At 31.0% G+C, this 14,992-nt stretch overlaps 1 protein-coding gene across 2 annotated transcripts; it reads left to right on the plus strand.

Moving 5' to 3' along the window:
• The first annotated feature begins 2,569 nt into the window (after window positions 1-2,569).
• Window positions 2,570-11,807, plus strand: LOC123267721. 2 transcript variants are annotated; one of them, XM_044732531.1, is made up of 5 exons: window positions 2,570-2,746; window positions 2,842-3,034; window positions 8,101-8,282; window positions 11,293-11,459; window positions 11,524-11,807. In XM_044732531.1, exons 2-5 carry the CDS (start codon window positions 2,857-2,859, stop codon window positions 11,723-11,725), a joined length of 729 nt encoding a protein of 242 aa, XP_044588466.1. In that variant the 5' UTR covers window positions 2,570-2,746; window positions 2,842-2,856; the 3' UTR covers window positions 11,726-11,807. The 2 variants fall into 2 exon arrangements, with proteins under 2 accessions (XP_044588466.1, XP_044588465.1); XM_044732530.1 differs by having other exon boundaries at window positions 2,571-2,746; window positions 2,835-3,034.
• Window positions 11,808-14,992: the final 3,185 nt, after the last annotated feature.

Below are 14,992 nucleotides of genomic sequence, written 5' to 3' on the forward strand. Positions count from 1 at the left end.
CCGCTGAAACATTCTCAAAACAACTCTTAGATATCGGCGATGGAAAAGTCACTATAGCTGAAACTGGATACATAAAATTAGCGAATGATTTCTGCACAATCATTGATTCGCAAGATGCTCTCATTGAACAAATATTTCCCGATGTACACACGAATTACATAAATCTCGAGTGGCTTGCAGAAAGAGCAATGTTAGCTGCAAAAAATGTGGACGTTGACATTTTAAATCTGAAGATACAACAGTTATTGCCAAGGGACTTGGTATCATATAAATCTATTGATACAGTTTGCGATGACACTGAAGCTGTAAATTTTCCAACAGAGTTTTTGAACTCACTAGATTTGCCAGGCATACCACCACATAACTTACAATTGAAGGTTGGATCTCCAATTATTTTGCTTCGTAATTTGAACCCGCTACGGCTATGCAACGTTACGCGATTAGTCATTAAAAAATTAATGAAAAACGTTATCGAAGGCACCATTTTAAATGGCAAGTTTCGAGGTGAAAATATATTGATACCACGAATACCTATTACACCCACAGATGTGCCAATTTAATTTAAGCGTATTCAATTTCCGATTAGATTGGCATTTGCAATGACTATTAATAAATCCCAAGGCCAAACAATGTCTGTTTGTGGCTTAGATTTGAGCACACCATGTTTTTCACACGGACAATTATACGTTGCATGCTCTCGAGTGGGTAAACCATCAAGTTTGTTCGTATTAGCTAAAGACGGGCTAACAAAAAAAATTGTTCACGCTGCAGCATTAAAAGATTAATATTATGTAATTAATTAATTATATAAATAATTTTTACTTTTAATAAATTAAAACAATTAATGTTTGGTGTTTTTTTATTTTTAAACAACATTCCCTCATCGTTCACAGCGCTCCAGGCCTTTTTCACTCATATTCCACATCCTTATACACTTTCAATAAGTTAGTAATTTTTTTTCTACACTAGAAATTCTCTAGAAATTATTCACATGGCAAAACAACGTTTGCCGGGTCAGCTAGTAAATAAATAAAATTAATGTTCATCACGTCTCAAATTATAAATGAACCGGATGGTACTATTTACCGATCTCTGTAATTTGCTTTCAATTCTTTTTTGATAAATCTACCAGCACCACTGAACAATAATCAATAATAGGTAGTATCGTAGCAGAGACAATTAATTTGCGCGATAAATGAGACAAGATATTTTTCCTACGCTTTAGGCTATTTAGTGAAGCAAAGATTTTTCGTCATAACTGCGCAATATGAAAATCCCAGGAGAAATTTGCAGAAAGATGGACCCCAAGATGCTTTGTTGTAATAGTACGCAAAATATCTTGATTCCGTGAACTAACAAGACTATAATAAAAAATTAGGAAAACGGTTGACCCTAAAGGTCATCCCTGCAACTTCCCGCTAATTCCATATTTAAGTGCTCAAAATTGCATGCGGTTTGTAGCATTCACGCAGTTGGCAGCATTCGACCCAGTTTTTTAAGACTCATAAAGAATCTTTAAGTTTAAATTGATCGATCTAGGAGTTTCGAAGTAATTTCGAAAAAACAATTTTTTCGGTTTTCTTTGGACAACGATAACTCACGAACAAATCAACCGATTTCGACCAGACTGGTGGCAATTGACGTTGTTTTTTATGTTAAGAGCTGATAAGTTTTTTAAATCGATCGGTATAGCCGTTAAAAAGTTATTCCAAAAAAAACACATTTGAAAAAAAATTTTTTTTTGTAGGTTTTTTTGAAATTTCTCAAAATCTACTGTTTCAAATCAGTTCAAATTATATTCAAAATCTAAGTTTGGCTAAGCCCTTTCGAATGACACCAACCGCGATGAAATCGGTCGAGCCGTTCATAGGTTATGAGAGATTTACATACGGCCACACACACACACATACACACACATACAGACAGACATACGAACATCATCGCGGAAATATTTGGGAAAGCCTGCTAGGACCTCAAAACGTCAACATCCGTTGAAAACTCAATTTATATATATGGGTCATTCCATGTCAAATCGACAAATAGTTGGAATCGACCCCTTTCGATATGGAAAAATTTTGGTCAGAAGTTTTCTTTTATCATATAACGAGGTTCTGCCGAAGGAAAAAAATGAAAAAATTTTTTTCAAAAGTTATGCAAATTCAAAATTTCGCAATTTTTCTAGTTTTTCAATTTTATTTTTGTAATATCTCGAACACTATTATAGATACAGGAATGGCCTTTTATTTGTTTGAAAGGGGACACTTAAGGCTATTGAAAAAAAAAATATTTTGGAAAAAAATTTTGAAAAATTCTAAAAATTTCAGGATCTTTTAAGATCAGTACAAGGTATTTAACAAAAAAAAAATATTTATCTGCTTCAATGCTTGCCAGATTCAGCAAAGTTGAATGGAGTTTATTTTTAATAAAGAGTAAAACATTTTCTAAACTTATTTGTGAGGGTTAAAAGTCATACATAATGTCTTCGCTTGGTTGATTGTAATCGTGACCACGCGGTTTGAGTTAGTAGTTAATTAACTAGTCTGTGGAATATGAGCATGAGTCAGTTATTATATCTAGCGAACAGTCAGTTGATCAGAAGTTAAAGTAGACGCACTGAGATTAAAAAAAATTCATAACAAAAATATTAAAGATAACTTGTGCTGTTGGTTCAGTAATTATTATTACAGATATATGTCTAGATAATCACTGTCGTGATTACAGAATTAGAAAATTATTAAAACAATAGGTATTTATGTATTGTTTGAGCTAATATCAGTAATATGTCTGACATAATTCGTATAATAACTTAACAAGTGCATAATTATTTTGATTAAATCTAAGTTACTGACATAAAACATGGTTTGGTCTCGCCCACCGGGTGATCCAAGAGTTTGGTCTAATGTTGAAACTGTCAAGGCAGATGGAAAAAAAGTTAAATTCATAATTCAAGAAATACCTCCGAACAGATATGCAGAAGCTCTAGATCATTTGTGCACTGTTTTCATTTCAAGCGAACCGGCATGTCGAAGTATCAGTAAGTACATTAATATATGAATTATTTTTTGAAAAAACGATTCCTTAAAAGTACAGTTTTTCTCTAAAAAACAGACAAATGAAAATACAAATTTCAAAGCCAGTTTTCATGATTATTGAATTAGGGTTATTTTATAAAGTTTTCTTTTGATAGAAAGAAAATTATGCTGATGGAAGTGAAATGATTTATAAATTTAACATAAGTTAAATTCAGTTAGGGGTAAAGATAATCATAAAAGAGAGTGTTATGAATGTACAGGTCATGTATTTATTAGGGTTTTTCAAAAAAAAAAACAAAATTTTTTTTTTTTTAATGGTGTTGAAAAGTAGAAAGTACATTTAAAAACAAAAATTTTGGCGCCTATTAGAGCCCTTAATATTAATATTAAGGTTTGCCTCAATTCATTTGTAATTTTTCTATTTAAATAACACGAGAAAACTTTTTTTTTATTTTTGAATTTTAATTACTTCGGAATGGCTTGTTTACGCAATATTCCAGAGAGAGGTCTTATAGGAAATTTCACGCTCTACAAAAAACGTTTGAAGGTCAAAGTTCCTCAGATCAACCGTTTCAAAGATATTTGCAATCAAAAATAACTCCAATCAAAAATTTTAAATATTTTTCAATAAAATTGCAAAAAAAATCATACTTTATATTGATATTGTTTTTTTTTTTTGTAAAATCAATCGAATTCTGTTAATCTGAGATTTTAATTTTTTTTTTTTGCTTATTTACTCCATACGTAACTCACAAAAAGTACAAATACGTAAATCTAAAGGTTACAAATATCAAATAAATGATTTTTGGGTCTCTTTTATAACAAATTAATTTTATATTTCATAACGTTTATAAATTTTTGTAAGATGAAAATGTAAAGTTCCTGATCACACTAACTAAACAAACACTCATCATTGTATTTTATTAAAAATGTTAAAAAAATTATAAATATATTAAATCAATTCAATCAACTATAAAATTTGATTAATTTTTTTCATTTAAAAAATATTGAATGAGCTTTATTCAGCTCCGTCGATAAAAGTAGTATATTCGTTTGATTTGAGTAATGTAGTTAGTAAGCTCTGTGTTGGTAAGCTTGGTCGTTCAGTACCAATTTCTCTTTGTTGCTCTGCTTTCAATGCTTTGTTCTATCTTCTCGTCATTGTCTTTCTTTATTGATACTGATTGTTATTTAAATTCGTTATATTATTAATTTAATTTGCTTATAATTAAAATATATAAGTTATAAATTTTAGCCAGTCCCATGGCTAAGCGGTATAACGCTTGTCATGCTTGCTTGGGACTGGTGAGGCGTGGGTTCGAATCCCGGTGTGAGCTGAAATTTAATTTTCAGTGAACATCGGTGCTCGTAACTCACGCCGGGCTTTACTGGTTTGGGTTTTTCGATGGTTTCCCCAAGCCTTGTGCTACCGGTGGGGCACAGGCAAATGCGTGCAGTTTCCCCAAAGTCGGCCCATCGCCGCATTACTCCAGGCTGAGAAAGTATGTAATACCGCCAAACTTATTCTGCCAAACTTAATGTACCGATCAGCCTGGAGTCCCCTTCCAGTCTCGGCCGGACCCCCATCGAGACAGAAGTCTGAAAAGCGGGGTTAAAATAAAAAAAAAAAAAAGTTATAAATTTTATGATCACAATGGTGAAAACAGTGTACTTGATTGGTGATGTATTAAGTGAATTTGGTAGAAAAAAATTACCTTCATTGAAAGAGGTTAAGTCACTTTTATTTTATTATCTCAAAACGAAAAATTTTTCAGTGAAAGAAAGCATATCAACCACTGTCGACAAAGTTTTCGAAATTTGGTGTGTGGCACAAATCCCGACAAGAGAGAAAAGATATGCTTTTTTAAAACTAACCTCAAATCACAATCGATGGAGGAATTTACACAAAAACTGTAAGAGGAAAAAGTCAAAATCTCAAAAAAAAAAATGAATCCCTTTTTCGGGACGAATTAAATAAACTATTTGATATAGCTCATGCTGATGTGCTAAATTTACTGGATAGAGAAAAAAGATTATTTTATTTGGGACAAAAATCTTCCAGTCGACGTGGTTTTATTTCATATAATTCTCAACCAATTCCAGAAGATGTTGAAGATATGGATGTTGATGTAAGCGATGAAAATAATAACTACAGTAATAGTGATAACAATAATGAAGAGAACATTGATATCAATTATAATAACAATAATGATAGTGGTACATTTGATGTCGGAGAGTTCGGTAATGACAATGTTGACTATTCTTGTACAGTTGAGACTGATAATGTTGTTAATCATGAAGTATCAAGTCAAATATCTAAGTTATCCCAGAAATCTTTGGAAAGTAATACTTCTCGTATAATCTCTGATTATGAAGATGAAATTCCAAAACAACAAGTTCCTAAAATTGATCTAATGACACCAGAACTTGCTGCGGCTTTGGATAGAGCTAATGTGAGTAGTAGGTCGGCGACTTACATTTTTGCTGTTTTATTATCTAACCTAAATATTGATTGTGCAAGCGTAAACTTCAGTCATTTGACTATTCACCGAGCACGGGAAAAATTTCGCAAAGAAGCGATGTTAAATCTGAAAACTAATTTAGAAACTGATAATTATGTGCTACATTTTGATGGAAAACTGTTGTCAGATATTACAGGTATAGAACAAGTTGACCGGCTTCCTATTATTTTATCATCACCAGATAAATTTCAACTGTTAGGAGTCCCCAAACTAGAATCTGGAACTTGACAAAATTAAGCTTCAGCTATTATTACAATAGTAAAACAATGGAATATTAATACTGATATCAAAGCATTGTGTTCTGATACTACAGCGTCAAATACGGATAAATTACTTATTAATTATTAATATATAAAGCGTTTAGTTATAGTAATGTTAAATGCTAAATTCTTATTTTATTTTTACAGGAATCAGAAATGGTGCGTGTGTATTAGGAGAAAAGGCTCTGAATCGACAACTGTTATACTTGCCATGTCGACACCTAATTTTTGAAATTGTTCTTCGAAGTGCATTTGAAATATACTGGCCTGCTTCATCTGGCCCAAACGTTCCAATTTATCAGAGATTTAAAAAGAAGTGGGATGAAATTGATCAATCAAACTTTACGGCTGGTATTTATGACCAAGAAAGTTTGGAAGTTATAACACCAATCAAAGATGAAATTTTGAAATTCGTTAATAATCAAATAGAAGTAAAAGTTTTTAATCCAGCGCTAAAGAATTATCAACTGATATTAAAGTGAAACATGAAAATTTATGAAGTTCCATATAATCATCCATTTTACACTTAATAATTAACCCCGTTGTAAATAAAAATATTGGAAATCAATTTCACATGATTATTACATTCTTAATCATCATTAACGATTACAATTGCATTTGTAAAATATTTTGTAACTTTTACTTCACATCAGTTGATAATAATTAATGTTCTTTACTTTGAGGTTGCAATGTAATTAATTTTATTTTGACTTTGAACTTTTTTTGTAGATGGATCATTGCCGTAACGATTACCGTGAACTCCTGCAATTATCATCGATATTTTTGAGTGCTACTACCACAAATATTACATTTAAGCGTCCTGGAGCCGTCCATCATGCAAGGTGGATGGCTAAAGCAATATATAGTTTAAAAATTTTTTTATTTAGAAATGAATTTCATCTTACTAAATCAGAAATAGCTGGATTACGAGAACTTAGTTTATTTATTATAATATTCTATATAAAAGCTTGGTATACTGCGCCGTGCGCTATAGCAGCACCTAATAATGATTTAACTTTAATTAAAGAATTAATTTCATATAAAAAATTTAATAATACTATTTTAAGGGCATGCTCAGAAAAATTAGCCGATCACTTGTGGTATTTAAATAACGAGTTGTCTGTTTTATCGCTCTTTGACGAAACTGTTTCAGTTGAAACAAAAAGAAAAATAGTTCATGTTTTAAAAAACTGTGAAACCAATGAAACTACAACGAGTCGTTTTATTATCGATAAGAAAAATTTAGAGTTATTATTAAATAAAGATCTTAGTCAATTTGTATCTATGAGATCGATAAATCTGTTTAAATCGTTTGATTTGTCGTATGATTTCATTGATGAGGATGTAACTTTGTGGCCTCAGAATCTAAATTACAAAATAAACTTGGAGTATTTTGAGAAACTTCAAGTTGTAAATGATGTAGCAGAACGCGGCGTGTCATTGATAGAGCAGTATAATCGATGCTTAACGAAAAATGAAGAACAGCTTCAGTATTTATTGCAAGTAGTGACAGAACACAGAAAACGATATCCTAATTGCAATAAAAATAATTTTATAAAACTGTAATATTTTCAAGTTAGAAAAAATTTTATGAATTGTTGTTAAATATTGTTTTTTGTAATAAAGAATTGATTGTTTAATAGAATTTATTAATATTTGGTAGAAAATAAAATAAATTTGTTATAAAAGAGACCCAAAAATCATTTATTTGATATTTGTAACCTTTAGATTTACGTATTTGTACTTTTTGTGAGTTACGTATGGAGTAAATAAGCAAAAAAAAAAAAAATTAAAATCTCAGATTAACAGAATTCAATTGATTTTACAAAAAAAAACAATATCAATATAAAGTATGATTTTTTTTTGCAATTTTATTGGAAAATATTTGAAATTTTTGATTGGTGTTATTTTTGATTGCAAATATCTTTGAAACGGTTGATCTGAGGAACTTTGACCTTCAAACGTTTTTTGTAGAGCGTGAAATTTCCTATAAGACCTCTCTCTGGGATATTGCGTAAACAAGCCATTTCGAAGTAATTAAAATTCAAAAATAAAAAAAAAGTTTTCTTGTGTTATTTAAATAGAAAAATAACAAATGAATTGAGGCAAACCTTAATATTAATATTAAGGGCTCTAATAGGCACCAAAATTTTTGTTTTTAAATGTACTTTCAACTTTTCAACACCATTAAAAAAAAAAAATTTTTTTTTTTTTTTGAAACACCCTAGTATTTATGATTATGTTTGATAAACTATTTTTAAAAATAAATAAATTGTTTTTTTACAGAATTGATTGATGATGCAGAATCAGTAGCTGAAATACGTGTTTTTTGGGCTACAGCTCTCAATCAAGGAATTTCCATCGGTGTATATGAAGCAGATGAAAACAATCAAATATCTAAATTTGCCGGAATGAATGTATTAGTAATGGGTCATAAAGATGAAGATAAGACGATTACACCTATTAAGGCGAGTCTTTTTTTATTTTGTCATAATACTAATGCTGAAGAAAAAAGTTTTCTCTTAAAAGAGTTTGCAATCGATTCCTTTCATAATTTATTCAAGAACATGAGTGAAGAAATGAAATCGTGTTCATTTATTCCATTATTTTAACATTGAATAAACTGGGTTTTGAAATTATATGTAAAAAAAAACTAATTATAGTATTCAGAAAATGATAAGTTTTTCAGAAACTGCAATAACTTCTCTATCATGGTTTTTTGACGGAATTTTTATCAATCCTTTTTCAAATTCTAAAAACTAATCAGCTCTTAACATCAAAAAACCACGTCGATCGCTGCCAGCCTGGTCGAAATCGGTTGATTCGTTCGTGAGATATCGTTGTCGATTGTTGCAGTCTGCATCAAAATCGATCAATTTATTTGAGAGATATTTGATTTAAAGAAATTAGAAAACAGTGTTTTTTTTAACAATACTTTAAAATTTTATGTCGGATCGTTTGGTAGATGAGAAATAATCTTTTTGTGTGTTGAAAAACTGCGTCAAATGCTGCAAGCCCCATCAAAAACGATTGATTAAATCGGAAGATATCGCAATTAAAAATTTTTAAAAAAGTATGTTCTCAACAACCACTAGAATTTTGAGCTCGAAGAAGAATAAAAGTTGTGTTCTTGAGCTCGAAGAGCTCAAAACTTCGGAATAGATCATTTCTAGAGCGTTTTGTACATAGCGGAAAAAGTTCCAGGGATGGCCTGCAAGGTTAACCGATTTACAGATTTTTTTATTGTATATTATTATTTTCCATAACATAAATTATTAATGTTATTTCAATCAAGGTAAAGTAATGTCATTTTCATGAAATGAAAACTTTTTGAGTAATCATTTTCTTAATTCACATGCAAATGCACTATATATATATAGTTGTATATATATATATATATATATATATATATATATATATATATATAGTTGCACAAATATATATATTTGTAAACTCACAGATACTTAAAAAATTCTTTAGTTTAAAAAACAATTTAATTAACCATTTTTATTTTTATACTTTTTACCCCTTTTTTATTAAAACTTTGTGAAATACTGAAAATAATACAACCCATGCAGGAAACCCCCAGAGTTGACAAAGGGGCCAGGCTTGGGCCAGTACTGGGAAACCTAGCTTCGGCGTACCTGTATTGGCCCATGCGTGGGCCAGGCTGTTTAACCCAGCCTCGGCCATGCCAATGATTACCCAACCTTGGGCCAAGACTGGCTAACTCAGCCTTGGCCATTCATTGGCGACCCAAGCGTGGGCCAAGACTGGTTAACCCAGCCTCGGCCATGCCAATAATTATCCAAGCTTGTGCCAAGACTGGCTAACCTAGCCTTGGCGATTCATCGGTGACCCAAGCTTGGGCCAAGACTGGGCAACCACGCCTTGGTCGGCCCAATTATTACCCGAGCCTGGGCCAGAACTGGGTCACCCAGTCACGGCCACAATGATTACCCAAGGGTTAGCCAAGATTGGGAAACCTACACTGAAAAAAAAAATTAACTTAATTCAAGAGAAAAATTCTTGTACCAAGAAAATAACTTTGAAGAGTTTAATTGTCTTCAATCAAAACGAAAAATTCTTTAATTAAATAAAATTTACTTAAATCGAGAAAAATTTCTTAGTTTAAGAATTTTTCTACTCAAATCAAGAAGATGAAATTCTTAAAAATTATTTACTTGATTTAAGTAAATTTTTTTTTTCTTTGTAGCCATGGGCGTTGAATGGCAACCAAGACTTGAGCCAGAATTGGGTAACCTAGCCTTAGCCATTCAATGGGAAATTCAAACTTAATAAATCATTAAGTAATAGAATTTTAAACAGAAAACATTTATTGTTTAACGAATATTTGCTAACAAATTCTAAAATTTAAAATTTATTATTTAACCAAGACAATTGCATATCGTCAAAATTGATGTAGTCTTAAAAAAATTAAAATATAATAATTTACAGTTTAATTTTTAATATTGATAATTTTAAACATGAAAACTTATCATAAGATATTAAAAATATACAGAACGATGTACAAAGTTTAAAGTAATATAAAAACTTGACTCTTTCATTTTTTTTAACTATAATAATCATTTGTAAAAAATAGTTAATTTTCATCGAAACACAATATTAAATAACATAAATTATATAAATAATAAACCGTCACACTTCGTCACTATATAGATTTAGCTTATCAGAATAATGAGATGTGCATCAACTTATCGGTCGTACGGTGTAGAGGTTAGTTATCGGTCTGGCAAGCGCGCGGCTCGGGTTCGAATCTCGGTTAGAACGGATACGATTTTCACTTTATTTCTATAATTAGCAACAGTTAGGTTTGAATTTACTTTACTCACAAAATAAAATAAAAAAATAACATTCCAATAATTCTTTTTTATCATTTTTTATCAAATAGCATGGGCCAGACTTGAAAATTAACTATGGCTCAGCCCTGGTAACCAGGCGTGAGCCAGTCCTGGTAACCAGGCTTGGCCCATCGTTATCATCCCAGACTTCAACCAGCACTGGGCCAAGCCTGGCTTACAAGCTTGGCCCAGAGTTTTACATAGTTGAGCCAAGGCTGGGCCAAGCTAGGCCCCGTGGTACTTTCCTCTATGGAAAAGAGATTGAATAACTTTTAAAAAACTTTTTCAAATATTAATCAAAATGTTGATCGCAGTATAGACCTATATCATAAGTATCTTACGTGACTACAAAGTTGCAATCTAATTCAAGTTAATGACTGGAATACTTCTAACAATTGAAGAATTTATTCTAGTACACTGTATTTTATTTCCTTGAGTAATTTTTATTTGGCCATGGCAGCAGTTGTGATATGAAATAATTGTTTTTTAACGTTATCAATGAATTATAATATTTTGAAATAAAAATACTTTCTTTTTCAAAAATATCTCCGTTTTTTTAGTGTATTTTTATAAGAAAACGGCAATTTTCAATTGAAAACTAAAATATTTTGTCCAGAGTACCATGTCTAGAGCTGAAAAACTAATTACCTTCATGCGAAACCTTACTGCAGAAGTGGACTTCTCTAAAAGATGGGGTGTCGATTACTATTTGAGTGCTGCTGGGTTAGATGTAGATACTAATTATCGTCGTCTAGGATTGGGGACTCATCTGTTATTAGCGAGGTAATAACTATCTTATATTTTTTACTAATTTTGCTCTGTATTTATGATATTTGGTGTGTTTTAGAGATAAGATAGCTCAAGCATACAACATCTCAGTTACTTTCACATTTTTCTCTTCACCAGCCTCACAAAAAACTGCGGAGAAAGCTGGCTTGAAAGCCTTTTTTGAAAAACGTTGGAACGACATTGTTGATGACAAAGGAAACATTGTTTTTTCAGGACTTGGAGATACTTATTGCAAAGTAATGGAAAAGAAATTCAAGTAAATTCTAATGAAAATAATGATTTCTTGTATTGGCTTACTAATTTTTCACAACTTGAATTAAACTTTGGCAATGATGATTATTATTTTTGCTGTTATTAATATTATCCTTATTAGTACATAGCTTTAAAAAGAATATTATATGGATTTATCAATTCTTAGTAAGTGAGTAAGGTTTTATTCTCCTTGAGGTGTAAATTTTTAGATTGTCTTCATACTATATATAGAAAATTATGACGCATAATATAATTTCAAATTTGAGGCTGGTAATAGCTTAATCGGCTCGGTGCCTGCATTTCGAAAGAATGGGACCAGGGTTCGATTCCAGCACGCACCAATATTTTCAATGATTATAAAATAAAAAGAATATGTGCGTTACATTGCCAGCCAACAAAAGAGGCACTTGAGTGGTATTACTGTGGTAATAGTAAAAATGTGGAAAATACGGTTACAGTCTTGTAAAAACCAAAATAGGTGTACAAGTGAAAACGATATAATAATAATAATAATTTCAAATTTGTTAAATATTATAATATTCGCTCAACTACAATTTTAGGTACGTCGATATAAGCTGTGAAGAAACAAGAAGTAAGGAGCGAAAATATTTAACTTTCAAATTGGTGTATTTATTGCTGATTTTTATAAAACTAGAATTTAATTTGCGTGCGCCTGAGTATCACTACATATATTTTCATGCTTATGATATATTCGACCAATCACATCACGAATAAATTGGCTTCACATATATTTCATCTCAATTTTATGTTAAGATAAACATTTGTATGACTATTAGGTCACGGGATAATTTTGAAAATGATGTTACTTTTACGCCTTAAAATATCTTACGTGATTATCGAAAATGTAACTCACATTTTAAATTATTTGATTTAATAACCGATCCCCTCTTTCTCTCGCGTCGCACTCACTACCAGAAACAGTGCTATCCTTATTGCATTCATGGTTAAAAAGCTATTGTAGTTTTGTTTTTCTTTTAAGCAAATGAGAATTCCGAAAAAAAAAAACGCTCTGCTACAAAATAGATAATTGAAAAATTCATTAAGTAGCAGAGCGTTTTTTCAAAATTCTTCTTTGTATAGGAGAGAAATATAAAGCTGCAATCGTAGAGACCGACTGTTGATTAAGAGATATCTTTTCTGCGAGACTTGAGGTTGATCAGTTATCTTTATGTCGTTTCAATTTGGAAGAAAATTTCAACATAAAGCATGACAAGCAAAAGATTCGTGTGAATCTGGGTGTTTCTAAGTAACCAGTCAATCAATAATTCCAATAGAACTTGAACTTAATTTTTTGGAGCTTCCATAATACAAACTGAAGACAAATATTGTTCATAATTACACATAAAAACTACTTTAATTTTGATCCATTGAAAATAAACAAATCAAAAATGTATATTGATTGATGATTTCGTACTGAGCTTAAGTTAGCCGACAACTGACCTTTTTTTGACATGAACTACAAAGAAATTATTTTGAAAAATTGTGCTAGTTATTTTTTTTAATTTTAACGTATGAAAATTGTTTTACTATGATTTTAATAATTTATTTTTTAAGAATAATTTCAAGAATAGTCAGATGTGTTTTAATTTAAGTACATTATTGTTAAGGATTATGAATAATAGTACGTGGAAAATGATTGAAGATTAAGTTTATTTATCAATAAATATTAGGTAGTGAAATATCAATAGACAAAAGTACAGTACAGGTGTGAGTGGCACAACGTTAACCGATGGCTTATCGCCTTAGACTGTCTCATCAAGCATTCCGTTTCGGATTATATACTCAAATACATTACAATAGAATATTCTCGAATATGCTAAGTACACATGCACTTTTGGTAAATTCAACAATTATGATTTTTCAACATCAAGAGAAAGATATATGCACCAATAGACCAATTGTCCTACATTTTTGGTTAAAAATTGCATAATTATAAATGCAATATAATTTTCGGAATTAATGAGTTGATAAATAATGACAAAACCTACAACTACTTGCTAGGAATAATACTAATTTTTTATCAGTATTGTTACAATCCCATAATGACAGCTAGTAAGCAGAATTAAATTTTTAATTCAATATATTTCTAATACAATATAATAAGATACAATATGGCAAAGACTCATAACGATAAATAAATACAGTTATAATAATTATGATGATAATTAATATCCTAATGATTTAATTGCTTAATACAATAATGATAATTGATAATGTAAAACAATAATGAAGTACAATAAATTGGCGCTAACAATAATCCTCAGACAAAATAACCGCGACAAAATAACCGAACGATAAAATAACCGAACGACAAAATAACCGTGGATAAAATAACCGTACGACAAAATAACCGAACGACAAAATAACCGAACGACACAATAACCATGGACAAAATATCTTCACGACAAAATAACCATGGACAAAATATCTACACGACAAAATATCCAAAACATCAGATTTTATAATTAATCTCTGAAAATAATTTTTAAAGGGGAACACCACTGTGACGATCGAAGAAAAGAGGTGATTTTTGGGAATTTTTTTGACAGGAAAAATAAAGGAATTTGGAGATCGGATTTTTAACTTCCCGCTAAAAAAATCGAAGATTTTCAAAAATCGGGAAGTTATTGTTTTCACGCCGTTTTGCAAAAATCGAGTTTTCATCAGATCTCGACGTTTGAAGGTCACAGGAAGCTTCCCTGACTATCCCCGCGAGGTTGTCACGGTGTCTGTATGTGTGTGTGTGTGTGTGTGTGTGTGTGTGTGTGTGTGTGTGTGTGTGTGTGTGTGTGTGTGTGTGTGTGTGTGTGTGTGTGTGTGTGTGAAAGTATGTGAACCGCTTATAACTTTTGAACGGCTTGACCGATTTCATCGCGGTTGGTGCCATTCGAAAGAGCTTGATTAAACTTAGATTTGAAAACTATTTGGACCGATTCAGATCAATAGATTTTGAGAAATCTTAAAAAAACTGAAAAAAAAATTTTTCAAATGTGGTTTTTTTGGCATAACTTTTAAATGCCTTGATGGTTCAATTCCAAAAACTAATCAGCTTTTAACCTCAAAAAACCACGTCGATCGCCACCAGTCCGGTCAAAATCGGTTGATTCATTCAAGAGATATCGTGAACGAAAGAAAACCGAAAAAAGTGTTTTTTCGGAATAACTCCAAAATTCCTAGCGAGATCAATTCAAAATTTAAGATTTTTTGTGAGGCTTGAAAAACTGCGTCGAATGCTTCTAACCGCGTAGAAATCG

Source organism: Cotesia glomerata, linkage group LG6 (genome assembly GCF_020080835.1).
Source record: "Cotesia glomerata isolate CgM1 linkage group LG6, MPM_Cglom_v2.3, whole genome shotgun sequence".
Lineage (NCBI taxonomy): Eukaryota > Metazoa > Arthropoda > Insecta > Hymenoptera > Braconidae > Cotesia > Cotesia glomerata.

Excerpts from the sequence above, each read along its gene's own strand:
- LOC123267721 (XM_044732531.1), top strand. The coding sequence starts at position 2,857 with ATGGTTTGGTCTCGCCCACCGGGTGATCCAAGAGTTTGGTCTAATGTT. Across the intron at positions 8,283-11,292 it reads AGACGATTACACCTATTAAG|AGTACCATGTCTAGAGCTGA; the intron begins GCGAGTCTTTTT and ends TATTTTGTCCAG. Across the intron at positions 11,460-11,523 it reads ACTCATCTGTTATTAGCGAG|AGATAAGATAGCTCAAGCAT; the intron begins GTAATAACTATC and ends GGTGTGTTTTAG.